General features: G+C 49.5%; 1 protein-coding gene and 1 non-coding gene across 2 annotated transcripts in view; one reads left to right on the forward strand and one right to left on the reverse strand.

The window, feature by feature from the left end:
* Nucleotides 1-13898, forward strand: part of LOC149347744 (uncharacterized) — an 85250-nt gene extending 71352 nt beyond the window's left edge. The window contains exons 11-16 of the mRNA XM_089585665.1: nucleotides 673-745; nucleotides 896-971; nucleotides 1734-1768; nucleotides 2382-2454; nucleotides 6920-7062; nucleotides 13792-13898. Of these exons, the coding sequence (XP_089441791.1) occupies nucleotides 673-745; nucleotides 896-971; nucleotides 1734-1768; nucleotides 2382-2454; nucleotides 6920-7062; nucleotides 13792-13837 (446 nt within the window). The 3' untranslated portion in view covers nucleotides 13838-13898. The remainder of the gene's footprint in view (nucleotides 1-672; nucleotides 746-895; nucleotides 972-1733; nucleotides 1769-2381; nucleotides 2455-6919; nucleotides 7063-13791) is intronic.
* Nucleotides 13899-19596: 5698 nt separating this feature from the next.
* LOC149347746 (U1 spliceosomal RNA) lies at nucleotides 19597-19758 on the reverse strand. The gene has a single exon (XR_016282597.1). It is a non-coding gene; the product is annotated as a U1 spliceosomal RNA (small nuclear RNA).
* Between the last annotated feature and the right edge of the window lie 6840 nt (nucleotides 19759-26598).

A 26598-nucleotide genomic window follows, 5' to 3' on the forward strand; every position in this document is an offset into this window, starting at 1 on the left:
GGAAGATGAGCTTCATTTTTCACATTCATTTGCGCTACTGGACCCTTCTGCAATGTACAGTCGGGGACAAAAGTCTCCAGACCATGTGTTCCTCAAACGAAGCTTATGGCTCTACTATCAGACAGCGGCTGGAGACCGCACTTGTAGAAATGAAAGAACAAAAATTTACCTTCCATCTCCACAAGTGTGGTCTCCAGCCGCTGTCTGATAGTAGAGCCATAAGCTTCGTTTGAGGAACACATGGTCTGGAGACTTTTGTCCCCGACTGTACATTAGAAGAAAGGCGGTAAAGATAAAGGCAAAAACAAACTGTCAGCATCCATGATTAATGACCGCACTCTTTTCTACCACCCTTCTTCCATCTTTACTCCCCCATTCCCTCATCTTTACGCAGAGTAGCATGGCAACGAATATACACGCCGTCTAAAATTGTTTTTCATTAAAGACCTCTCCCTCTCTCTTCCTCTCCCTTTCCATGGTAAACTGAGGTTTGAGGCAAGCGTTACTCACTGAACTCCTGGCACAGGCTTTAGCCACCACGATCACTGTCGCTGTTTGTCCCTAGGCCCTAAGAGGTTGTGCCAATCTTTCACTGCCGAATACAATGTGTTCAGCTGCATGCGACATCCTCAGCTGATTCATAAATAGTTATTGTTCCTTTTTCCTCCGCAGGGCAATGCGCCGAAGTGGACGTGTCCCAAAAGTTCACCAAGAAGTGCTTGAAAAAGTGCCGTCAGCCTTGCAAGTGAGCCTTTCCTTATCATCGTTACGCTGCTATCTAGACGGTCAGGCGGCGAACTTTACGAAGGAAAAACATTTTAAAAAACCTGTGAACATATGGCTTCAGCAATCGCTGAAATAACTTCGGAACTGCGCTCGCTTGGACTCTTTGCAGAGAGATAACGTACGAGGTGCAGATAACTGCTCAGGGTCAAAAGGAAAACGTGGAAGACGATGACGCAGAGGAAACGGTAAGTGACGAAATGTGTATTATTAACTCGTCAGCAGCAGGAATCCTCGCCCCGAAAAGTTGTGCACTCAACTACGTCCAACAAGATGTTTGCTGAAGCTCACGACGTTTACGAGTTCGTGGAGAAACAACGGCCAAAAAATCTTTCAGAGTCACGTTATGCCCAAACGACGTTCCTGCATGTTTACAGAATGTTTGGAACGTGCAGATAAACATCACCGGCAAATATAGTCCCCAGTAAATTATATGCGCATTGTGTCATGTCGGAAAATGAGAAAAAAAATTTGTGGCCACCAATCTCGATGTTTGGTGCTGTACTCCTCATCTAGTATCTTGATTTACTTAAGGGCCAAAGACAGTGTGAGCTCGCGCCTGCCTGTCAGAGACACCCATTCCTGGTTCAGCGTTCGCTGCGTGTTTTGTTGAGAGTGACACCGACGGCAAACTCTCAACAGGTGTTTCTTGCCTGGTCATAAGGCAAAATTACTGCAATTTTCGCGCTTCCTGACCCTGTTAAGTGTTCTCGGAAACTGTCGAAGAGCCTAACGTAGTCTGGGAATTTTCTGGAGACATGCACTTCATATGGAGAAAGTGGCAGGCACAGCAGTGAGCGTTTCCACGATGAGGCGTCAGCAGTGTTCACTCTTTGCCTAATCAGTTTACCGGGCATACTGTTCACCAGTGAATGATGGTAAAATATTTTCTATTCCAACAACGTTGCTCTCTTGAAGAAGTTTTTAAAAGTGGGTTAACATCTTTTCAGGACTACGAGGATACTACTCCCAAGCGCCCAGAGAGGTAGGTGGAGTTCGATTATAGGTCGTGAAGAGGCGCCATGTTGTTCGCTGAAATGTTCTGGGCACTTGGCGCATGCATGGGGGAAGCGGTTGCGAGAACTCTTTGCACTCGCTCGCAACAGTCCGAACAGCAGGAGTTTTGACATCTGCAGGTATTTGATGGAAGAGTTTATAACGCAGGTCTGCGGCCGCAGTTTTAAAGATTATCTTGTAAGCAAATGATCAGCACCGCATAGCTGTCATCCCTGACGTCACAGAAGGCGGCTGTTATTGAGAAAAAGGCAAAAAAAGAGAATCTGGAAATGTCTCGTTACAAAATATGGCCGACGTGTCTTTGCACTTTTTATAGAATGAAGGTGCGCGAAACATGTGTGGAGAGAGCAGGGACTGTATTATAGAGGGAGGTGGAGGGAGGGAGGCGACCCGAAGCGAGAAATTCTGTATAGGAAAACTATGCTGAACCCCCTTTTTTCAACATAAAACGCGAAGAAATACATGGTTCAAATAGGATGCCCCCAACCGCCAACTCCAAGACTGACCTATATTTGCGCGCCCCTGGAAGACAAGGCCTATGCTTTAAAATGAGTCAAGTGTTTTTTGTTTCTTATTTGCAGTCAGCTGTTCACCATCAACCTGCTATTCGCCAGCGAGAAACACACAATTCTTCAACATCTCAAGAAGTTTACGGTGAGCGCTACCGCCACGTGTTTTCTGTGTGTTCGCGAACTCAGACACACGATGTTTGGGGACCTGTACTGCAGAAAAACCGAGGTGGAGAGGGATGGACATTGTGCTTGGGGTGTTCTTATTCAGGGCCTCAACTTCATCATTCAAAACCGCAATTTTTTTTTGTGCGAAGGAAGCTACACCACACTACATTTACTGTATTTCTGCCTTGCTTGCGAGCTCTTAATTACCGCATAAATTTTTCGACGCTGACCGTCGTTTGGATGCAATGCGAGCGTTTTCTTTCAAGGTTACGAAGAGCTGCTGCTTGACCCTATTACAGAAAGTATCTCTGTCTGTCTGTCTGTCCGTCTTTCTGTCCGTCTGTCCGTCTGTCTGTCTGTCTGTCTCTCTGTCTGTCTGTCTGTCTGTCTGTCTGTCTGTCTGTCTGTCTGTCTGTCTGTCTGTCTGTCTGTCCGCCAATCTGTCTGCCCTTCTGTCCGTCCACCTCTTTTTATATGTCTGTCTGTCTGTCTGTCTGTCTGTCTGTCTGTCTGTCTGTCTTTCTGTCTGTCTGTCCGTCCGTCCACCTCTCTGTCTGTCTGTCTGACCGTCTGTCTGTCTGTCTGTCTGTCTGTCTGTCTGTCTGTCTGTCTGTCTGTCTGTCTGTCTGTCTGTCTGTCTGTCTGTCTGTCTGTCTGTCTGTCTGTCTGTCTGTCTGTCTGTCTGTCTGTCTGTCTGTGTCTGTCTGTCTGTCTGTCTGTCCATCCGTCCGCTTTTCTGTCCGTTGACTGCTCTACCTGTCTTTCAAGCTCTTACATCCCTCATGGTCGGCGGCGGGGTCAGGCGGGGTCGGCGTCTATTTAAAGCCGCCACCTACAAGGTGGTGTTAATGGGCTTTGCCGCTCTTCACCGGCCACCTATCAATCGTCCCCCTCTCCCCTGCTTCTGTCTCCCTGTAGGTGAGAGGAGGGAGACGCCGGACGAAGAATGACTCAGCAAAAATGAAAACGACTAACGAAAAAGCGTCTCAAACAACAGCAGGCCTATGTGCAAAATATACATCGTACCGAAGAATTGATTGTCTGTGCAAAAATGAAGCTTGCGGGAGCTACTCCTTCTTGCATTGCCCGGGAAAGCAACCTGTGTCTCACAAGCCCTACCGGTGGCTGTGTTTGAAAAAAAAAAAAACTACTGTGATTGTCTGCTACACTCGAATCGGAGCGAAAGCACGAATTTGTGCTACGTAGAAGACGACGGTGAGCAGGCAGTACCGCGGGACGTAGCAGACGGAAGCTGATGAAGACGACGCTCTCCAATGCACAGCGCGAGTGTGTGGTGCAGTTTAACACGAGGCGTGTTGGCTGCGGTGATAGCGTAGTACAGAAAGGATATGTTGAGGGTTTGCGGGGTCGCAGCGGAGCACCAGAGAGAAACGACCAGCGTGGCAGGCTTCTAGTTCCGAACTGCCCGTGCCGGGCGTGCGCCACGAGCACGCGCTGTCCGTCTTTATTTTCCTCTAGCGCGCGCTGTAATGCCGATCTCAGCGCCGGCGCTTTATAGCGTCGCCGGGCGCTACAGGGCCCCCCGCCTAGACGGAACGGCGAAATGTACGCGCCGACGGGGTACAGATGGAGGTCACGCGATGGAGGGAGGGTCCGGTAAGTTCATGTCAGGGTCCGGGAAGAGCCATCGGGTGGAGGGCGCGGATTCAGGTGGACGAGCCTGGCTGCTGCGCAATGGGCGAATGATGCAGGGTGCCGAGCTGACAAAGCATATTAGGGCAATGGAGGCCATGGTGGGGCCGTCACCGACTGTAGTGCTGCCCGCTGGCACAAGTGTCATTGGTGCTGGACCGTTGCAGCTGATGTCGGCGGGAAGCTGGCACACAGAGTACGCCGTCACAAGCAAGGGAGCGGTCGAAACGGCTCCGTGGACAGATGTGGTCTTTAGCGTGGTGTCGTGTCGCTGCTGTAGCGCCAGCTTCAAGTCGTCCAAATAGGTGGAAATGGCTGGCTTACATGGCTCAGGTGCCCCTGATGTAGGGCGCGAGCAGTGCGGTTTGGCCACTAGGGTTGGCACAGGTGTGACCGACGAGACAACGGTGACAGCTGTGGTGATGACGGAGGAAGTTGCTGGGTTCAATTCCAGGTGCTGGGGTAAAGCGGGAGTGGCCGTCCGGAGCGACTGGCCAGTGCTGATGCGCGTGTGGGCATGGTCGGGCGTGAGAGCAAGCGCTGACACTGGGTCAGGAACTGTTTCAGGCAAAGTGGGGCTGGAGGTGATCGCCGTGCTTGTTACTGCTGTCATCGGGTTGGCTTTCTCATCCTGCTCCTGATGACGAGTAGTGCTCTGCGGACCTTCTGAGGGGCTGGGAGTGTGACAAGCAGGCTTGGTCGTTGTCGAGGGCTCTTTAGCATCAGCGGGCGACGGCTTCAACCTCACAGAAGAGGCCTGCAGAGCTGTTGGCGGTAGTGACGAGGTAGATGGAGATGCCGGAAGCCTCGGCACGGCTGCTGCCGCAGAGTCGTCTTTGGCTGCAGGAAGCTCTGGCGACAACGCCACTGAAGCGCAAGGAGGCAGAGCCAGAGACGCGGGTCGGATAGTAGTGGGAGCAGGACGCGAGGCGGAGCTCGTGCGGATCCCACCTGGTGTCGCGTCGAGAGAGACAGCCGGGCTGGAGACGCTGGACGGGAGTGGCGGCGATGCGGCGAGGGGCTGCTGAGGCGGGCCGGTTTCTGATGAAGGCTGCGTGGGCGCGAGCGAGGCCGGTCCAGGGACAGAGGCTGGCGGCGGCGAAAACGGGTCCGCTGCGTCGTAGAGCGGCGGCGGAACGTAGTAGGCGCCGAAGTACGCCAAGACGGCCGCACGCAGCTCATCGTATGGCCGGCCGCCGAAAGCAGAGTAGGTGAGCCGACGCAGGAGGTCGGCCGGGAGGATGTCACAAAGGACTTCGTGTTTGAACGGCTGGATGGTGATGCCGTTCAGGTACATCGCAGCCTCCAGTTGGGCGAACCACCCGCCGACGCCGGCAGGCCGGAACGCTGGGAGCGGCGGGTCGAAACTTGGGTGCTGCCAGTACGCCATGCTGGAACGCCGCTGAGATAGAAGGCACGGTTCGCCAGGTCACCACTGTTGAGGATTTTGCGGGGTTTACGGAGGTCGCAGCGGAGCACCACAGAGAGACGACCAGCGTGGCAGGCTTCTAGTTCCGAACTGCCCGTGCCGGGCGTGCGCCACGAGCACGCGCTGTCCGTCTTTATTTTCCTCTAGCGCGCGCTGTAACGCCGATCTCAGCGCCGGCGCTTTATAGCGTCGCCGGGCGCTACAGATATATATATATATATATATATATATATATATATATATATATATATATCCGAAACGTCGTGAGTTAAATACTGTTATGTTTTCAATTTCTGGTGACTATCTTATATATATATATGTGTGTGTGTGTGTGTGTGTGTGTGTGTGTGTGTGTGTGTGTGTGTGTGTGTGTGTGTGTGTACACAAAAACATTTACTGAGCACCTAGGTAGCGGCTACGTGGCACAACCTTGATAGAAAACATAACAGAACTAAAAGGCAGGCAAGGATATACAGCGCATCAGGAAAGGAAACCAATCTGGTCGAAACTCCAATCCTTCGTAAACGTCCGTTACCTGCAGCAGCATTGCGCTAAAATGAATTCTGGGCTAAACAACAGGTCCAACGTTGCGGTCTTGCATGAGCGTTTTCCAAAGGCTATGAAGTCCAATCAGAAGAACCATATCATAGGGTTTCGAGTCAGGAAGGGAAACAACAAGGTAACGCACACTGTAGGAATTTAGGAGAAAATCTTTCTGTAGCGTCCTCTGCAGCTCATCCCAAAGGAAAATCGCGTCTTTGCGGTCTATAAAACAATGTTAAATTGTTTCAGGCACATTGCAAAAACGGCAGTTTACACAAGACACAAAAATGTGTTTCCTATCGAGCCACGTGTTGGCAGGTAGAGTTTCGCTGTGTAATTTATAGCCTAGTGGTCTCGCTCAGCGGCCCTTAAATGAGATCTGCTAGCGCAGCCGGGGGTTCGACTCCCAGTCATGGTCATTGATTCAATTTCTTTTCTCTTTTTCATAGTTTGACCTCTAACCAGCTGAAGGTCAAGTATACACGGTCCGCGATCGAAGCCCGAGGTCCCGTAGTGAAGCTTTCGCTTCAAAAGTCACCTGCCAGTGCAGTGGTGAAATTACTTAACCGCTGCGCGACTGCGCTGATAGCGGTATGAAGACTCGTCTCGATCTATGAATGTGATTCATTTTGCCTAGTTTCGTAGTAGAAATTCGAAGAGAATCAGAATTGGAATATATTGGGGAGTGCAAGACAATGAACTCAGAACTGGAATATGATCAGAACTGGAACTGACTGCCGAGTTAAAAAAAACATGCTATTGCATTTCTTCCGCATCAATCAAATTCATCACCCCTAATTTTTTTCCTTCTTCGCAGTTCATCGAGGTGTTCGGTTACCTCGGTGGTTACGTGGGCATATGGCTGGGAATGTCCTTCTTCTCTCTCCTGGACTCACTCATCCTCTACATCCAGGACAGGCAGCTCAAGAAGCTTGAGGAGAACCGCGTCCGACCCATAGAGTAAGAAAGTTGCGAGCTTACGTACGCAGTGAATCCGCCTTTTTCACAAGGCCGCATTGCGCATGCGCGCCTCTTTACCACCAGCTCCACTGGTTGAAAACAAAGCCGCCAACTCCTTTTGCGCAAGCGCAGTTCATGTTAGTAACACGTACATGCGATAGATGGCGACAGCTGTGAAGCACACTCTTGCCACTTCGCAAGCGCAGCTGGTTCCTGGCGGAACCAGATGGCGCCTGCGTCTCCCACGTGCGTTTGTTTTCAACCAGTAGCAGACGAATTGCTGCCCCTCCCCATAGGCCGCCACAGTTTACGAAAAGGCGTATAGGTTATATCCTTTACCTGCAAGCCATGCAGGCTGGTTTGGTGCCACCATGCTCTTGCATGCATCACCAGCTTCGAAAGCTTCGTGGCTTCCATAGAGTTTCTTACTATTACCTAGAGGGAAAGCTGGCGGCGCTGCACTTCAGCCACCATGGACGCTCAAAGCATCATGGGGCGGTGAGCTACTTGTTGCGAGACAGTCGCAGTTTTTCAGGAACATGAAGTGGCACTACTGAGATGTTTCATTCCGAAAACGCTGGTCGTGTGTGCGCAGACGACTTTGGCGCGAACGCAGTGGGCAAACCCCATAGTAGTGAAAACGCGACGACACACGACGCCAATAAAAGGTTTCACTTTTCCAAAAAGTTATTAAAAAACCTTTTGAAGTAATTAGCCAACTAAATTTTTCTTGAAAAATATTTCTTTTTAAAAACGCGCCTGTTGAGCACGAAATATTTGTTTTTTTTTAGTGTTCATCACTTGGCCAATAGGAAAGCTAGTCATCTCTTATTTTGGGCGAACTTTGCACTTAAATGCTTTTCTGCTCGTTTGTTGCAATCATTAGACAAGATATTGAATGTTAGGATGTTTGTAGTTATCAAACAGCTTTATTTTTTAAAGATTTTTTGGCCAAAAGTTACAGTTCCGCAACAAGTAGCTCACCGCCCCATGATGCTTTGAGCGCCCATGGTGGCTGAAGTGGTCTCGAGGGGTCGCCATGCAGGCAATTTCCTCGCTGGCGTCCCAGAACCCTCCTTGCAGCGCCGCCCCTCCTCCTCCTGGTTTTCTCCGTTCTCCTCTTTTTTTCTTTCACGGCTGTTGCGCTCTTCGGTCTATTCCTCCGGCGAGTCTGCCTCCGCGCACCGCCGCCGCGAATTTGCGCGTCTTCTGGACCGCGGCCTGGTCAGCGCGCCTCTCAATGTGCTGACGCATGAACACGTAGGTGGTGGCGGAAACGTTTACTGCCAATGATGTAAATCGTAGGGGCGCCTGGTTTGCCGCAAAAGTTTGCATGATGACGAGAATTGGTCTGGGTATCGGGCATGCAGCAGTATTGGGTATTAGAGCAGTCCGGGTTTGTAGTTGTCGCCAATGTGCAGCCTGCGCTATGGTGAGGGACGGAGCGGGGGGTGCGTATTCCCTTCGTTTGTCTCGGTAATACGAGAGAATATCACGGAAGAAAACCAGGTAGTGCGCGAGCCGGCCGCCCTAGAAGCTCGCCAGGAGCAGAACAGCTGTGAAAGAAAATACGAGCAGAATCGCTCTATTAAGGCGAAATCCTTTAATGCCTCATACTGTCGTGAGCAGGGAATGCTAGCAAGTGCGTTCGAGTTCCGGCGAAGAAAAAAAAAACACTTTATTGAGACTGGGAATCGAACCAGGGCGTTTGGCACTTCAAAGGTAGTCGCTGCCATTGCGCAACGAACACGGTTTGAGCAAGAGTAATACCCCTGTCACACGGGCACGTTAAAGTCCTTAAAGGTAATGTTTCTTTATATTAAGGGAGTTGCGCGAGATGTCACACGGAAAAGTTAAAGGACGTTTCGCTAAAGCAAGCTTTATATAAGGGAGCGCGGCGATCTCCCTCAGCGAGCTAAAGGAGCATCCTGTTCCCAGTGAGCAACACAATATTTCTCATGGTCAGCATCAATAAACGTTTGGTATATTTAAAAACATGTTAGAACTGCGGAAATTTGGCACGATGTCACCGCAGACACTGGCGGATAGGCGCATGAATAACAAAACAAGCAAAGTGGTCCATCTCGGTAATACGAGAGAATATCACGGAAGAAAACCAGGTAGTGCGCGAGCCGGCCGCCCTAGAAGCTCGCCAGGAGCAGAACAGCTGTGAAAGAAAATACGAGCAGAATCGCTCTATTAAGGCGAAATCCTTTAATGCCTCATACTGTCGTGAGCAGGGAATGCTAACAAGTGCGTTCGAGTTCCGGCGAAGAAAAAAAACACTTTATTGAGACTGGGAATCGAACCAGGGCGTTTGGCACTTCAAAGGTAGTCGCTGCCATTGCGCAACGAACACGGTTTGAGCAAGAGTAATACCCCTGTCACACGGGCACGTTAAAGTCCTTAAAGGTAATGTTTCTTTATATTAAGGGAGTTGCGCGAGATGTCACACGGAAAAGTTAAAGGACGTTTCGCTAAAGCAAGCTTTATATAAGGGAGCGCGGCGATCTCCCTCAGCGAGCTAAAGGAGCATCCTGTTCCCAGTGAGCAACACAATATTTCTCATGGTCAGCATCAATAAACGTTTGGTATATTTAAAAACATGTTAGAACTGCGGAAATTTGGCACGATGTCACCGCAGACACTGGCGGATAGGCGCATGAATAACAAAACAAGCAAAGTGGTCCATGGTGGCTGGGATAGACGCGAACAAGGCTATATTTACCTAAAACACGTCGTTTTATAAATTGTGCTATTGGACCGCTGCCTGAGTTTGCAAAAAAAAACATTCTGGGTGCAAAAATAACTAATACAAAAATAAAAATGCTAACTAAACATAATTTTTTGTCGCAAACATGCAAACAAAACCGAAAGTGTTGGCCCCCTGGTGGCACGAGAAGAAAGCAGCTGAAGGTCGGCTCTGCGCCGTGTAGCACCGACACCGGTACTTAAGATAATGCTACCTTTACCGGCTCGCTCGCCTTTATAATAAAGAAGCCTTATGGAGCCTGTGTGACAGGGGTATAAAGTGAGCGCGCGGGTTTCGTGAGTGAAATAAAACAAATGAAAAAATTGCGAGTATGAAAAGAAACAAAAATATAAGAAATTAGATCATAAAACACGAAAAATATTAGAGAAAAGGCACATCTAGTGAACGCACGGGTTTCGTGAGTGAAAGAAAACAAATAAAAAAATGCAAATATGAAAAGAAACAAAATAATAAAGAAATTAAACTATAAAACATGAAAAATATTAAAGAACACAGACCGGGTGGTCCAGAAAACGCGCAGATTCGCGGCGGCGGTGCGCGGAGGCATACTCGCCGGAGGAATAGACCGAAGAGCGCAACAGCCGTGAAAGAAAAAAAGAGGAGGAGGGGCGGCACTGCGAGGAGGGTTCTGGGACGCCAGTGAGGAAATTGCCGCCATGCAAACTCCCATAGACGGGCCGCCAGCTTTCCCTCTAGGTAATAGTAAGAAACTCTATGGTGGCTTCCGCTGACAACTTTGTCATCACAATCAGCAGGTTCGCGGCATACTGAAAACACGTCCAGTGATCTTCGCCTAATTGGCTTTCGCAGTGATTCTCGGCTTATAGTTTTGAGTAGTAATAGCAATTAACAAAGTTCATATTTTGAAGGTTTCAAGGTTTGAAGGTTTATTAAAACGAAATACAAACGAGTTGTAAGTTTCATAAAAAAGTTAGTACAGTAGGAGGTCCCAAAGCGAAAACTGTCTGGGGGACCCCCCATCAGGAATACATAAGAAAAGTGCACAAGTTTGGCATAGGAGCCGGAACAAAAGTATACAATCAAGTTAAAACCTTTTAGTGTAATTTGCGGCAATGAATAAGCTATAAAATAGTTAGCGGGCATAATTTAACAAAAAAGGCATGAAACAGCAAGTATAAGAGCAAGAGAAATAACAGAAAAGACATCAGATAACAATGGGCATTGAATAAATGCAGAGATTATAAAACAGAAGCGCAGGAAGAAGAAAGACGTTCCAGAGGAGTAACAATATGACCATTTGCAGTCAGAGTGGGGAACAGAAATTAAGATTAAGGCAACCTTATGTACGGCATGAAGCTGAATGGGTTGATAAGAGATGTTAAATAGATGTTGATAAGAGATGATAAACATTCAAAAGGAGACTCTAGATAACAGCTTAGATACATTTCACGGACGACGCCAGAAAGGTAATTGAAAAAGTTGTGCTTGTTGCGCTAGTGACACCGGGTGGCAGCAACTTTGATGCCTTCTAGGGCTAGCACCGCCGCGGTGGCTCAGTGGTTACGGCGCTCGGCTGCTGACCCGAAAGACGCGGGTTCGATCCCGGCCGCGGCGGCTTAATTTCGATGGAGGAGAAATTCTAGAGGCCCGTGTGCTTTGCGATGTCAGTGCACGTTAAAGAACCCCAGGTGGTCGAAATTTCCGGAGCCCTTCACTACGGCGTCTCTCATAGCCTGAGTCGCTTTGGGACGTTAAACCCAAATAAACAAACAATAAACAAACAACCTTCTAGGGCGGCTGCGCGTGGTAAAGCTAAATGAGAGAGAGCGAGAGATAAAGAGAGGGGGAAAGGCAGGGATGTTAAGCAGAAAGGTTTCCGGTTGGCTACCCTGCACTGGGGAAGGGAATGAGGGGATAAAAAGGGAAGAGAGAAGGAAATGAGAGACAAAGTCACAATCTAGCAAGCAAGGCAGTCTCTCGGAAAGACAAAACAGTGCCTTGTGAGCCTTGGAAGGTAGTCGGCTGTTGTGGCCACGGGCCGAGGTTGGGCCACGGGCCCTCTGTGAAAGGGCGGAGATAATCGCTAAATGTTGGGCAGATTCGGTTCACAGATCACCAGAATGGGAAGCGGTTGTGTCTGAAATCCGGGACTGGAGCCCACGGGCCTTCCACTGAAAAATAATAGCTTGCTTGACTTTCTTCCGAAAAGATAGTTCCGGGGGAGCCATGGTGTCTTCTATTGTAGAGCTGCAAGAACTGGCTGTAGCGCGTCCAGTACTTGCACAGCGTTGTGTGCTGCTGGTGTGCTTAAGCTGGACAGCAGATCACACATGACATTCATCAGTGACGTGAGGATTGCAATCATTTGCACATCTTGGCCATGGTCGGAATCATGCCTTTTGCCCAGATCAGTCGTAGGTGTCGCAGACATGGGGTGCGGCAACGTACCTGACGCAGTGCGCGCTCTAGGCTTTGGTAGTGGTGGCCACATGGTATCAGAGGCAGCTGGTCGTGAGTCACCGGTCGCCGGGCTTTCCTGATCTGTTGTCGGTGGAGGCGGACAAGCTGCACTGCCGCTTGGGGTCTTCCCTTCGAAGGTATTTGTTTCCTTCAACGACCTTCGGCGGCGGCGCGAACGACGTCGTCGCACCTTTGCAGCGGCTTCTCTGTGGGTGGAATGGTCACGCACCATTTGCTTCAGTACCGCCTTCTCTGTCTTTAGGCGAGGGCAGTATGGAAGTATGAAATGAAATGAAGTATGGAGAAAAGCGGGTACATAACAAACGTTTCAGTGTTTTAACTTGGTTAGACCGATTATGATGCGAAAGCACGGGTAGAATTAGGGGACGAGGAAGAGGCTCTCCAATGCACAGCGCGAGAGTGTGTTGCAGTTTTAACACGAGGCGAGTTCGGCTGCGGCGATAGCAAAGTGCTCTCGCACAGCGGCCTTCAATGCTGATTTGTTCGCGCCGCTATGGGTTCGACGTCCAGTCGTGGGTATTGATATGATTTCTTTTCTTGCCTACCCTGGTGTCGCTGTTGCTCGGCAAAGGCACAAGATCCAAAGATCAGATTCTTGGCAGGTATTGATACGCGTATGAATGCTTTCGAGCTAAAATATCGCAGTACTAGAAAACTGTTACTGTGACTGGAGTTGGCTGTGGCTGGCAGGTGCTCAGGATTGCTCGACGAGTCATTTGCTCGCCTAGGTTTTGAGGCTGGCTACTGCGCACTGCAGCTGTGTACAGCGCACTGACGAAAAAAAAATCACTAAACAAGCAATACTACTCCGTGCAGCATTTAATCGTTTAAAAAAATTTAGACAGTCTAGAAGCTGCCCAAAGACTTGTCTATAAAGTCTATAAACTCTCTATAGACAAATCCTAGAGAACAGTCTATAGGCAGTACAAATTCTACAGACAGTTTATAGACGACCTATAGATTTATGACCACACATTTTCAGTAGACTTTTGTCTATAGTCTATGAATAGACAAAACGAAAATCTATAAGAAGGAAATAGAGTCTATAAGAAGCCTATAGGCTGTCTAAAAGCCATTTTTAAAAGGGATAAGTCTCACGGAGGCAGGGTATTAAACCACGCATCAGTTCCTTCCAGTTGAGCTCCTCAACATCTGCAGCGCGTAAGACGCCAAGGCGATTTCTTATCACTGTCTAAACTCCCCGGAACGCTGTACCAAGCCCCCCTCCCCCTTTTCCTCCTGTATCCACATCGCTCGCTACGAAATGGGATCCATTTGAATGCCTCGTTTCGTTTACTCGTCGACATGGGGCGCCACTTATTGGGAGGGATAGGTTACGTCATAGCGTGAACTGCTGAAATGATTGCCTAATTCTCCTTTAAAAACGGCTACCTATCAAAGATTGAGAGAAAACTTTGTTCGTACACTTCTCGCTGTATATCGCTAGTTGTTGGGGGTACTCTTTCCCTCTCACTGCACACTGCAACAGCCCGCTTTCTTTCTTTTTTCTCCAGGGTGGCCAACGCAGTCGACGTCGCTCCAAAGAGAGCTGTCTACTGAACCTTTGGATGCGGCATTCTTCCGCCCCGGAAAGCAAACATGCGTTCGGTGCTATTCGAACGATTACTGTGAATATTAAACGTAGAAGAGTGCTCTCTGAAAACTATTACTTTTGTATTCAACGTAACTCCCCGGTCGGACATCTAGACATGTCCGGCATACTGTATTACTACTGCATGCATTTTAGTGCAGAGGGTGGACCAAACTTAGCGGGGACACTTGAGTGCCTGTTCGTGCGCCTTTCACAGCCCCACACCGTGCACTGCTTGGCTGAGGCATTGTCCATTGCTGGGGCTCTGTCGCGCGTCCTATACAAGGCGCTCCCTGCTGGCGCTTAGTTAGCAAACAAATCGCGTGTTCATTTGTTCCAGCTAAGTATGGTCCATCTGGTACAAAAGGTCCTCAAGCCTGTTGCGTGTACCACATATTACATTTTTAAAGAGATTTACAAGGATTGTTCAGTAGGTTGTGCTTCCTGACCTCGACTGTTACGTCAACGGAAGTAATTGAAAAATGTTACTACAAATTTCAGCTTCAGAAACTCGTTTTCCAGTAGCAATTTACCCACCTTTTTCCCCTTCAGCTGTGATGTAATTCGGATACGTATGGTGCTCATATTTATGCATGCCACTGAATAAAAATGAGAGCGAAGTTCGAACTTCGCGCAATCTGTCTTTTGGCTGCTCCGAAGTTGAAGGAGCATCAAATGGGCACGCACTTAGCCTTCCTCAGCCGCTTGACCACCCCAGTGAGGACAGACTGAAGTTGGCCTATATCTATATGTATATAGATTACCGCGTTTTAACGACAAAGAATCTACATTCAATGAAAGAGGAGCTTTTATATGCTAGAGAAGGTTTAAAAATTACGGAGCACACTTGACTACTTACGTGCTGTGAATGCAAAAGCGTTGTCTCTCACCGTGGGCAACTAGTAAACTATATTTACTAGTCAGTGCTAGTTAATAACTACAACTAATGTCTCAAAGGTCTTTTCGGTAAAGGCCTTTAGGAAAGTCCACATGACATACACGTTCATTTAAAGCACCGCTTTAATCACGACACCACTTACTTCCGGCGTTCACTTCTGGTTCAGCTGACGTCACTTCCTGTTTCATTTTGTATTTGGTTGACTTCACTTCCGTTCTTTGGAACCATGGTGACGTCACACCTAATTTTCATGAGCACTTTTGCGGTCAACGACGTCAACGCCGGGTTTCGTTGCTGATGAGCCATACAAGGGTTTCGCCTTGAAATAAAATACGGGTATCGCTACCACCGGCCTCTTCCGCGAGCAAACTGCGGTGACGACGACAGCTTTGTGTTCACGGATCTCTGAGGCTAGGTCACGCAGCTGTTCGCGTGCAAACGGCGATCACGGTGTCCTTTGGGTCTTCACCTCACGAGTTTGAATCGAGTGGCGGGAAAAGATGTTTTATTTTTAAATGTAATATTGTTAGAAACAAAAGCGTATTTTTCCTCCGTACAAGCATCAACACAACCAGAAAGAGCCATAAAATCGATTTTTACTAAGAGCAAAATTAGCATAAAGTTATCATCGACGTCTTTCTAAGCAACACTTAAAGAAGTACAGACACGAAATTTCAAACGTACAGAAACAATATGATTTCTTTCATGGCGCGTTAGGATGAGCTTTTTAGCATGTTTAAGTCGTAGGCGTTGAGCGTAACATAATGTGATATTATTTTAAATGTTGTCCGAGGAACCACTCGGTATTTCCATCCACATCGAGTGACGTCAAGCTTATTTATTATTTATACAATAAACTCCTAAAGGCCCTCCGTCGAGGGCATTACATAGGGAGGAGCATTGACACGCAAGAATGCAAAAGAAAAATGTGCAAGCACCAAGGTGCAATGCATAACACAGAACAAAGCACAAGTAGAAACAAAACAAAAAAATAACCTGTAATATATATTTTAATTCACACGAAAAGAAAACAGATGTGCATTAGAGGCTTAACATAACCGTTGGAACAAAACAAAACAACAAAACAGCTGAATGCAGCATGTGGTACAATCAATGAGCAATGCTATACAGACATTTGGGTTAGAAGGTCCTGAAACTTGTTAAGATTTCTTTCAGAAGAGATTTGTTGTGGAAGATTATTCCAGTCGACTATAGTACGAATTATGAAAGAGTTCGCAAAAGAAGAAGTGCGGCATGATATGCGTTCAACTTTCAGCGGGTGGTCGCGGCGTGAAAAAAAAAAGATTCAGGTGATTGAAAAAAATCGTCATGGAGCAGAATATGACGGTAAAGTTCATGAATAAGAGCCAAGCGTGATAGTTTGCGGCGATGTGATAACGTATCAAGTTCGGCGCGAGCCTTTGGTGCGGTGACGCTAGTATGACGAGAATAATGCGAAGATATGAATTTAACAGCACGGTTTCGCGAAGATTCCAACTCATCTATAAGGTATGCTTGATCCGGGTCCCAAATGTGCGACGCATATTCGATTTTAGTTATTGTGACTCCCGTAATTGGGACATCACCGGAACGAGTGGTTCACAGGAATAAGTAGTGCCTCGGCGACACCGACGCCACCTGCATTGCGGCAGACCAGTCTTGCCCGTCGACCGTGACGTCACTTCAGCACTCACACCGACCGAGACCGAAAATACCTGTACAAAATCATTTTGTAATGAGGGGGGCGCTGCAAGCAGCCGCCTCGACCAAACGCGCGTTCGCATCGCTCCGGCTGTTTGATGCTCTCTTGTCCGGATATTTTTAGGCTAGGCTACCAGAAATAGATGGGGTACCACCATCGTGTTCCTCGCTACCTGCGGACAACGGTTTCAACGCTTCCGCGCCGAAGACTACCCCAGGAAACCATCCTGATACATCGGATACGCCTACCGCCGATGCCGCCAACATGGCTCCCGGGCAGCCTCGGCAAGTCGCCGCGGCAACATCATTCCGCAGCGGCACAGATAACGCGGCGCGCAATCTATCGCTGTGCTTGACGCCGACGCAAGCATGACGGATGATGATTTCATCCAAGTGGTTGCGGCGATACCTGTCTCCAATCCCTTCTCTGTTCTTTCCATGGAAAACATGCCTGCAACCAACCCTTCTCAGGTGGGATCTTCTTTTCCGTTTTCCAAACTGGCTAGGAAACCTAGGTTGGGGTTAGGCACTTCCCAGACGGCTCAAGGAAGCGCCAGTTTTGTGAATAAATGACACGGCGTACAACTTGGCCGCTCGCAGGCAGCTATAAATGTTCGGCACGCGGATGCTCATTTTCAATCGTGGGGCTCTGCCTTGGCGCCCATGGTCACCACATTGGGCAGAATCGGTTACTTTGCTGATAATGAGCATTCTGAAGAGGATGCTTGGCAGCCTGTTAGGCGAAAGAACAAATTTACAGCTGCCGATTCAGTCAGTGTTGAAATACACTTTGATAATTAAGCTAACCTCACCTGGACAACTAGGCACACGCCCCGGGCGCTGGCTGCACGGAGCCATTGCCGATGAGCTTCAAAAAATTCATTTTCTCTCAGGCTTTTGAAGTACGGCTTCCTGAAAGAAAGAATCCGAATCAGTCGACATCTCGCATACGCATGCCAGGTATCATCTTCTCGGACTTCAGACCCTCTTAATTTCTGGAAAGGCGACACCTATGCAGGCTCACGAAACAATTCGCATCGGTCAGATCCGCAGTGTCATATATCGTGCCAACGGGTTAACAAGCGAACAGCTCATGGCCAACCTTACGTGCTACTCGTGCTAGATAATTAACGCTACGCCCATGGGCAAGAACGGAGCAGCTCTCATCACATTTGAGGGCTCCGGGCTTCCCCACAAACTCCATATTTTCACTATGAAGCAACCGGGGCATGGATCCGTTCTTTTGTAGCACTCAGCAGCGTTTTTAATGATTTAGCATAGCTAGGATGCAGAATTCTGTCGTTCCTGTTTAGTGTGTTAGGCGATGTCTGTATAAGATTATGCCGTGCTGATGTATTCTTTTCTGTTGTCAATATCTTAACTTCATCCCTGTTAATCTCGTGGCCGGTTTCTTGCACATGCTCAGCGATGGCGTTAGTTGTTACTTTCAGGTTTCGGACGTCGTTCTGGTGCTTTCTCAGGCGTCTCCTGAAGTCCTTTGTTTTATCTATATATACTGATGAGCAATCGGCGCCGTCAGTTTCGTACGCAACGCCTGGAAACCTTTCATGAGGGAGCTTGTCCTTCATGTTCCCGAGTTCTGTCCTTCACCCCTTACCCTAGCCCATTATCATCCCTCCTTCCCCACTCCGGCATGCACTCTATGCCCAGAATCCTTCGCCTCTTCCTTCCACATCATTTCCCTCTGCCCGACGGACCCTCCCCCGCGGGACCTAGAGAACCACAAGACCGGGGAGGACTGGGAGACCCTGTTGCGCTCGGAGGACCCGGCCGTGCAGACCATCGCAACCGGCCGGGCTGCCAGTGTTATGGACCTTAAGAACATAAACACTTAAGTGCAGTGGGGTCGTGCGGGGACCCTGGGGCGTGCCCCGAATTCCTTGTGCAATAAAGTTTTTTCTCTCTCTCTCTCTCTCCGAGCAATTCACATGTAGTAGTAATGACACTTCAATGGTTTTTCACTCTTGTGGCACAGCGCATGCCCATTTAGGCCACACTTCTGTGCGAAGGTCATGGGGCACAGCTGGCGGTGGTATGGATTTTCGCCTGTGTGAATGCGAGTGCACAATGCAGGTTGGCTGTTCTTGTAAAGCTTTTGTTGCACTGCATACATCGGTATGGTTTCTCGCGTGTGTGGATGCGAGTGTGTCTAGTCAGCGTAGTCTTTATTGTGAAGCTCTTGCTGCAATGACTGCACTAAATTGGGCGTTCTTTGGTGTGTACCCGCTGATGCCTCCTAAAGTTGCACGTTAAAAGAATCTCCACCTAACATTTCCCACGTTAGTAGAGCACCGCAACCAGATTAAATACGCGCTGCTTCAAACCTTCTCTGCTGGACGGCCTCAGACAAATCGCATAACATTCGGCTGTTGTTGATGTCGCCATTCACGCTGGACCCGAGCTCGCACGAGGTCACCTACGAAGTTTCACTTGACCCCGAGGGGCCTCCTTATTCCGGGGTACTAAGTACGAGGCTCACCTTGCCGCCCGTATGCATTACCCAAGGCGGGCTCAGGACAAAGGCCCTCATCGCCCGTAGATGACTTCTGCAATGAAGCCAAGAAAAGAGAAATCAAGTGGAGAACAAGACCTGGGAGGACTGGGAGACCCTGCTGCACTCGGAGGACCCGGCCGTGCAGGCCATCGCCACCGGCCGTGCTGCCAGTGTTATGGACCTTCGGAACATAAACACTGAAGTGCAGTGGGGTCGTGCGGGGACCCTGGGGCGTGCCCCGAATTCCTGTGTAAATAAAGTTTTCTCTCTCTCTCTCCCCTGTCTCTGTTCATCCTCCTCCACAAAGAGACGTCACGAAAGTCCAAACTGCGGTCATCAGGCGTTTTCGAAATGTCACCTTTCCGACATGAGCACATCCTGCTGAGATGCTCACAACACCAGCACGGCCGCCATCCCTTCGGGCCATTCTGCAGTTACAGCCCCGCGATGTCTACCTTTCCCTTTCGGAGTGGACCTTGCGCTCCACACAGGCCTCCGGTTTAAGCTTCTCCGTTTCACAAAACCAGTGTCACTAAACCCGTGGTTGTTTAACATTAGACATGGAAAATGAATATTCGCTACGCTACTAAATCTCTTTTTCGATTTTGTCGTAGCAGGGGCCGGCGCGTACGCCAAGCCCCACTACCAAAAATTGCATGTCCCATCTGCCCCGATTAGGGGTAGTGGCGTGCTTCAGCCAACAGCAGTGCAATGGAAGGCCTCAACACGGGGCCCCGACCTGAATGATCGCCGGTGACCCGACACCAGGTAAGTATGCGTGCAAAGGCGCAGGTGAACGCACGCCATGGTGGGCAAACCACCATCTAGCGCCAATGAGAGAAACCACTGTTGTACCATTTCTGACACCAAGCTAACAATACTTCCGCCGAGAAGCCAGCTGTTAAACATTAAACAATCGTAAGCAGTGATGTGTAATTCAAGGTTCGAGGAATGCGCTGTACTAAAGTCATTTTTTATAATAATTACACAACAATATGCAGGGGCTAATGCGCAGAGGGCATGAATTCACATGCTCTGGTGCATTGTTTGTTGAATTGCTGTGACTTAAGACGTACGAGCATACCTGCCGCCGTGGTTCAGTTGGCTACCGAGCTCGGCTGCTGGGCGCGAGCTATCAGGATCGCATTCTGGACGTGGCGGCCGTATTTTGATAAACGTCGCGTGCAGAATCGCGCTTTTGCTGTTTGCGACTCCGGCGCATGTTTAAGCACCAGGGATGGTCGCAACAGACCGAAGCACTCGTCTGCTATGTCCCCAACAGATACACGCTCGGTTTTATGCGAAGCATATTACTAGAGCTACACTACAGCCCGTCGAGCGCGGTGGTGGAGCTACCATTGACCATTAGCGTGACCACGTGACACCACGTGACAACATGACGTCACAGCAGAGGAGAGATGGGCTGCGGGCGGTGCGCCCCACATCAGAGGCGCGGCGGCTGACCACGTGACAACATGACGTCACAGCAGAGGAGAGATGGGCTGCCGGCTCGCGCGGTCGGCCGCGGCGGTGGAGGCTCCACATCAGAGGCGCTGCAGCTGACCACGTGACGCTACAGCAGCGGTATAAAGCTGAGCTTGCCTCGCTCTCCGGGCACTTACGAGGCGGCCAGGTGTTGGCATGCCGCCTAGAAGCAGGGTCAACTCTAAATGTTTTTCGTGAGTACGCCTCCTTGTCTGGAGCTGCTCTTAATTACTCGAAGAGTTGTTACTTTTTTGTGGGGTCTACCCAGACTCGTATTTCATCTGCAATACATTTGCAGTGGTGCGCGCAGATGCGCATTTTAGGTGTGACCTACGACTGTGCTGGAATATGGGATGGTGTGTGGTCTTCGGTCGTCAACGACATTACAGCTCGTGTGCGAAGGGCGCAGACATTCGACCTGCCTCTGCTTGAGAGGCGCTACCTGGTTCAGTCAGTCATTCTCGGTGCCTTCTGGTACCTTTGCTATACTGTTAAACCACCCCTCCGTGTCATAAGGCGGGTGCAGACTACAGGTTTTTCTTTTTTTTTGGTCAGGCGGTACCGAGCTTGTGGCTCGGGCTGTTCTTGGACAACCACGGGAGAGAGGAGGTTTTGCCTTTCCAAATTTGTCTGTTACGTCCTCGCTGTTAGCTTTAAAGGGTATTTTGCGTATTCTGCTAGGAAACGCGTCTCCGGCGCGAACCCTGACTCGGTACTTTTTGGGCCCTTCTTTGCGCTTTTTGGATCCCGCGGCCCCTGTTAATCATGGACCTCAGTCAGAGCAACCTTCCGCTTTCTATGCCTCGTCGGTGGCCTTTTACAGGCATGTAACAGCAGTAGCACCTGATGTCAACATCGTCGCAGACCGTGTGGTGGACATTATGGGCTCGCTATTGTTGCCTGTTGTGCCGGCGGCTCGCCGCTCACTTATGCGCCGCGTTCAGTGGGCGCGCTTAGCGTCGACACCTCTCCCAGACCATCTACGCGACTTTGTCTGGAAACTTGGCTGGGCAGTGCTCCCTACTTGTGATCGGTTAGAGCGATGGGGTGTTTTACGCTCCAGTATCTGTCCGAATTGCCCACTCCCGGAATCTAATCGCCACGCTACAGTCACCTGCGTGGTAGCGCGTGTCTTTTGGCGCGCGGTTCATGCGGGATTCCGTGGGCAGGGCATTTCGTACTTCGTCTCCCGCGGCCGATTCCCCAGCGGCCGTTTTGCTCGCCTGTTAATTGTTGCGGGTCTTTTTAGTTTATGGCGCAGTCGATGCGCCGCGGTCGCTGGTGGCTTTCGACACCGCGCTGTGTGGCCGATTCTCGGCCGTCTCCGACGGGAGCTCATCAGTTTTTTGTCCGAGGAACTCTTTTTCTTGGGTGAGGAAGAGTTCCTCCGGCAATGGTCATGCCCATTCATTTCTGTGAATAATAGTCGTCTTGTCCTGGTTTTTAGGCCAAACTGGCGCTAAGGTGTCTTTTTAAATATTTCAATGTCAAATTATTGCCTTTTCACCCTTGTGTCAATAGGTATTCTATTCTGTTTTGCATCGCCCACGAGCAATTCATATTAGTTAGAGATGTTTATGGTAGCTGTTTAATTGGCTCGCCTTACATGCTTATTGTCATGTGTTCTTGAAAATGTCACTATTCCTGGTAACCTTGGCATGTGTACATATGTAAATAAAATTTTTCTAAACAGAAGCAGGGCTGATTTGAACGAGAAGCGAAAGCTTCAGCGTGCCACAGAGACCGATGAAGAGCGGGATGAACGTCTGGCTAAGCGGCGTGCTCAATATGCGGTTCGGCGACAACGTTCTACAACAACTGAAGAACAAAGCGAGGAACTTTACCAAGCCTAGCCATCAATATGCTTCGCATCTGACTAGGCTTAACCTTAGCTAAGCCTCAGCCATTTTAGAGCGCAGCTCTTTGGCGTCCGTTCCTGGGTTTCGCGTCGTCGTCGGCGTCGGCGTTGTCGTCGGCCTCGTAACCAGCTCCGCCCCCCTTTCATCCCCCAGCGCTATCGGCGTCAGCGGCATCAGTCAGTCGCTGCTATCTCTTCCCTCCTCCCTTTATCGTGTTGTCCGCTTGCTGCGCGCGCTTCTGCCCCCATCGTTTGCCGCTGGGTGTACACGCCGCCCCCCTCCCCCCTCTTCCTGCGAGTCTCCGGTTGTCAAAGCGCCGGCTCGAACTTAATTTCTTTCTTCGCTCCTCCTCCAATGCAACCCCTGTGCGGTGGCAATCAGAGAGCCAGATCGGTGGCGGCGGATCTGTATATGTGCACCGCCCGAGCCGAAATTGCGAATACGTGTGAAAAATAAAAAAAAAATTCTGTGATAGCGTATACATGTGTTGCTCGATTTCTTTGCCTCAATCTATCGAAAAGGTGAAACAGCTTATTTGCTGCGCTCAAATTTCGCATTAGGAAGTAACGTAATCGTCGGTAATTTTTTTTTTCGCTTTTATGCCTGCTGTATCGATACTAAAAATATGTTTTGTACCGGAATATACTGGGCCTCCCCCAAAATCGTTGGCTGCGGTTGAGGTAAGTTGCTTCTCGCTTGCATTTTTACCCCTCAAGATGTAATGATTTTTCAATCATTAGCGATGATTTTCAACGCAGTTTTGAGCTACGCGACGGTGAGGGTCGTTTTGTGAAAACGAAGTAAATAAATATTCAACAAGATGCAGTGCGCGCATCTTTGTTTCCTTTTCAACAACCATCGGGAGGTGCGCGTGAGATGACTGAAATGGGCGAAGCTTTTAAATCATAATTGTTTCATTTGACTGCATATGCACAAAGGCAGCCGTGCGGAAAGAACACCATGGCAGCGAATTCCGGGCTGCGTGAGGGAGGGGTCCATTTTTTCTAGAGTCACTGGATAAGTTTTAAAGTTACAAAGTAGCTCTACATTTTTTTTTCAAGCATGTCACCAATTTTGTCTGTGTTTGGCGTCTAATAGCGTTGGGTGCTTACGCACCATAAAATCCAAACGAACGCATTTGAGCGCACAAATGAACCGCAGAGAAGCTGATAATAAGGCCAGGATGGTTTATGGTTTATGGGAGATGGATGGATGAAAGCAACTTTTATTAGAAAAAAAAATCTTCCAAGGCGGTCCCCTACCGGTCCAGGAGTCCACGGGCTTGTGCTTCACGTAAAGCCCGATCCACCAGCCGTTTCTGGCCGACGGGCTGAGCGGTCCTTAAAGCAGCGTCCCAGGAAGAATGAGTGGGATTGGGGATGAGGGGTACTGCCTTTGGGGAAGCACATTCCCAAAGGTAGTGTAAAAGTGTTGATCTGGGCACGCCACAGGTGGTACAATCAGGAGGAAAGGTGGGGTGAAAGCATGAGAGACGGTGGGGGGAAATAAAACAGCCTGTCTGTAATTGTCGTCATGTGGCGCTGGATGAGGGCGACAAGGTACTGTGGGGTGGTGGCAGTGTCATGCGGCTGAGTTTGTAGAATGTGGTAATTTGATGATATGTAGAGAGGACCGATGGGGCCTTTTGCCCAGGGTTGGGTGCCTGATCCTCCGGGGTCAGAGAGGAGAGTACTCGGGCAAGCGCATGAACGCGCTCATTATCGGGGATCGAGGCATGCCCAGGTACCCACGACAGAGTAACCTTTCGGTCGAGAGAGGTGGCCATGGCAAGAATACGGTGTGTTGCCAGCGTCGCCACGCCCTTTAGGTAGTGGCGGTACGCGGCCTGAGAATCTGTGCAAATTTCGGTTATGTTTTTGTCAATCGTGGAGTAGGCCAGCGCCAGTGCTATGGCGGCTCATTCCGCCTCTGCAGGCGAATTAGTTCGGATAGTGGCGGCGGCCCCCACAATGCCGTCTTCATAGGCTGCGACTGTCGTGAAAAACCCTACTTTATAATTTTATGCGGCGTCGACATAAAGGTTATCGGAGCGATTGCTGTAAGTTTTGGTGTAATAGCTAGCTCGAGCCTGCCGTCTACCCTGATGGAGGCTAGCGCTCATATTGCGTGGTAGGGACTTCTGATATATGCTTGCGCAGAGACATCATGTAAGGTGTAGGACTTGTTGGGGTGGTGGGAATGGGTGGATTGAGATGTAGATGTCGCAGTAGGCTTTGTCTTGTTTCCGTGCGACTCAGACGGAGTAATTGGTTGGTGCGTTGAGCCTCTATTAATTCGATCACTGTATTGTGGGTACCAGTGGCCAGGAGACGTTTCGTGCTAACTGTCCGTGGAAGACGTTGGGCGGAGGTGGAAGCCGTGCGTATTAGGATGTCTGCCTGTTGTGTTTGGCGCTGAGTGAGTATGTGGTATGGGAGGTGGTATGTAATGCGGCTAATGATTAATGCATTTGTCATATTGAGGGTCTCACGTTCAGACAGCCCATGATTGCGTACTGCCACCCGCCTGATTAGTGCAGCGACCTGTTTTGTCGGCCTTTGCAAGAGCTTAAGGGTGGCGGTTGCATCGAGTGTGTTGTTAATGAGAAGGGCGAGAATTTTCATCTGAGTCCCGTATATGTGGAGTTCAATTGGGGGGTCACTGGGGAGGGGTTTCAGCTGCAGGAGTTCCGATATATTTGGAGAGCAACGGAGAGTGTTTGCTAATTGTGTGGTGGCTAATTGTGTCCAGAGAGTTATATCATCTGCGTATATGGCTGTGTGGAGCCCTGTGATAGCAGCAAGGGCCTTTGCCAGTGGTGCAAGGCCAATGTTAAAAAATCGGCTGGGGCTTAGCTAAGGATAAGCCTGGATATCTCGAAGCGAAAAGCTGCGGCGATGCTTATGGTGTAGCTTATGGTTATGCTTTATAATATAGCCTATGGATATGCTTACTGTTTAGCTTATCGTTATGCTTTATGATTTAGCCTATGGATACGCTTACGGTTTAACTTATGGATATGCTTATGGTTTAACTGATGGTTATGCTTATGATTTAACCTATGGTTATGCTTACGGTTTAACTTGTAGTTATATTTTGGTTAGCTTATAGTTATGCTATACATCTGCCTTGTGCAGTAAAATCGCGCCGCGTCATTCGCCCAGTCTCGGCTAGAACGAGAGAAAGCGCTTCCCGTCTTTTATCAATCCACCGCCTGGCAGAAGCTATTGCTTTCCAGCCGGCCTCCACGATAAACACGCGCTTGCGGCGAACATCAAACGATGACGCATAGCGCGCGGCAGCGTGCGCCTGTACTATGGGCATCAGCATAATCATCATCATCATCATCATCAGCCTGACTACACCCACTGCAGGGTAAAGGCCTCTCCCACGTCTCTCCAATTAACCCTGTCCTTTGTCAGTTGCCGCCACTGTATCCCCGCAAACTTCTTAATCTCATCCGCCCACCTAACTTCCTGCCGTCCCCTGCTACACTTGCCTTATCTTGGAATCCACTCCGCTACCCTTAAGGACCAGCGGTTATCTTCTCTTCGCATTACATGCCCTGCCCAAGCTCATTTCTTCCTCTTAATTTCAACTAAGATGTCATTAACCCGCGTTTGCTCCCTCACCCACTCCGCCCTATTCCGAACTCTTAACGTTACACCTATCATTTTCCTTTCCATAGCTACTATGGGCAAGCGCGCCTGATATACCGCTCCTTTCAGATGGGCACTGCGCGCGGCTGCGGCGAAAGGTGAAACGGTGGCGAGGAGGAGAAGCGGCGGCGCACATGCGCAGTAGCCTGTGCCGTGCGTGACGTCACTCGTGCTCCGACATGCGGTGCTGACTAGCGTAGTGAAGCTTTTCGCTTCAAAAGTACAGGTGATAGTACCGCCCCTTGTGGGGTTCCCCGGTTAGGCAAGTCAAAGGCTGGGAGGCGATATCCTCAAGGTGGAGTTCTGCCGTGCGTCCCTGCAGTAAGGCCCGAATATATTGCCATATGCGGGTGCCGCATCCCGTGGTGGCTAATGCCGTGAGGATATGGTTATGGCTTATTGTGTCGAATGCCTTATGAATATCCAGCGCCAGTATGGCTCGCGTAGCGGCTGTATGGCGCTTACTTTAAAAGAGGGACTCTTTAAGGGCGAGAAGTACGTCTTGCGCCGAGATGTTTGGGCGGAAGCCGAATTGAACGTTGGAGAGAAAGCCTGTTGTTTCTAGGAAGGCGATTGAGAATGACACGCTCGAAGAGCTTGCCGACACAGCTCG

The sequence above is a fragment of the Amblyomma mixtum genome, chromosome 4 (assembly GCF_055824585.1).
Source record: "Amblyomma mixtum isolate Tamu chromosome 4, ASM5582458v1, whole genome shotgun sequence".
NCBI classification, from domain to species: domain Eukaryota; kingdom Metazoa; phylum Arthropoda; class Arachnida; order Ixodida; family Ixodidae; genus Amblyomma; species Amblyomma mixtum.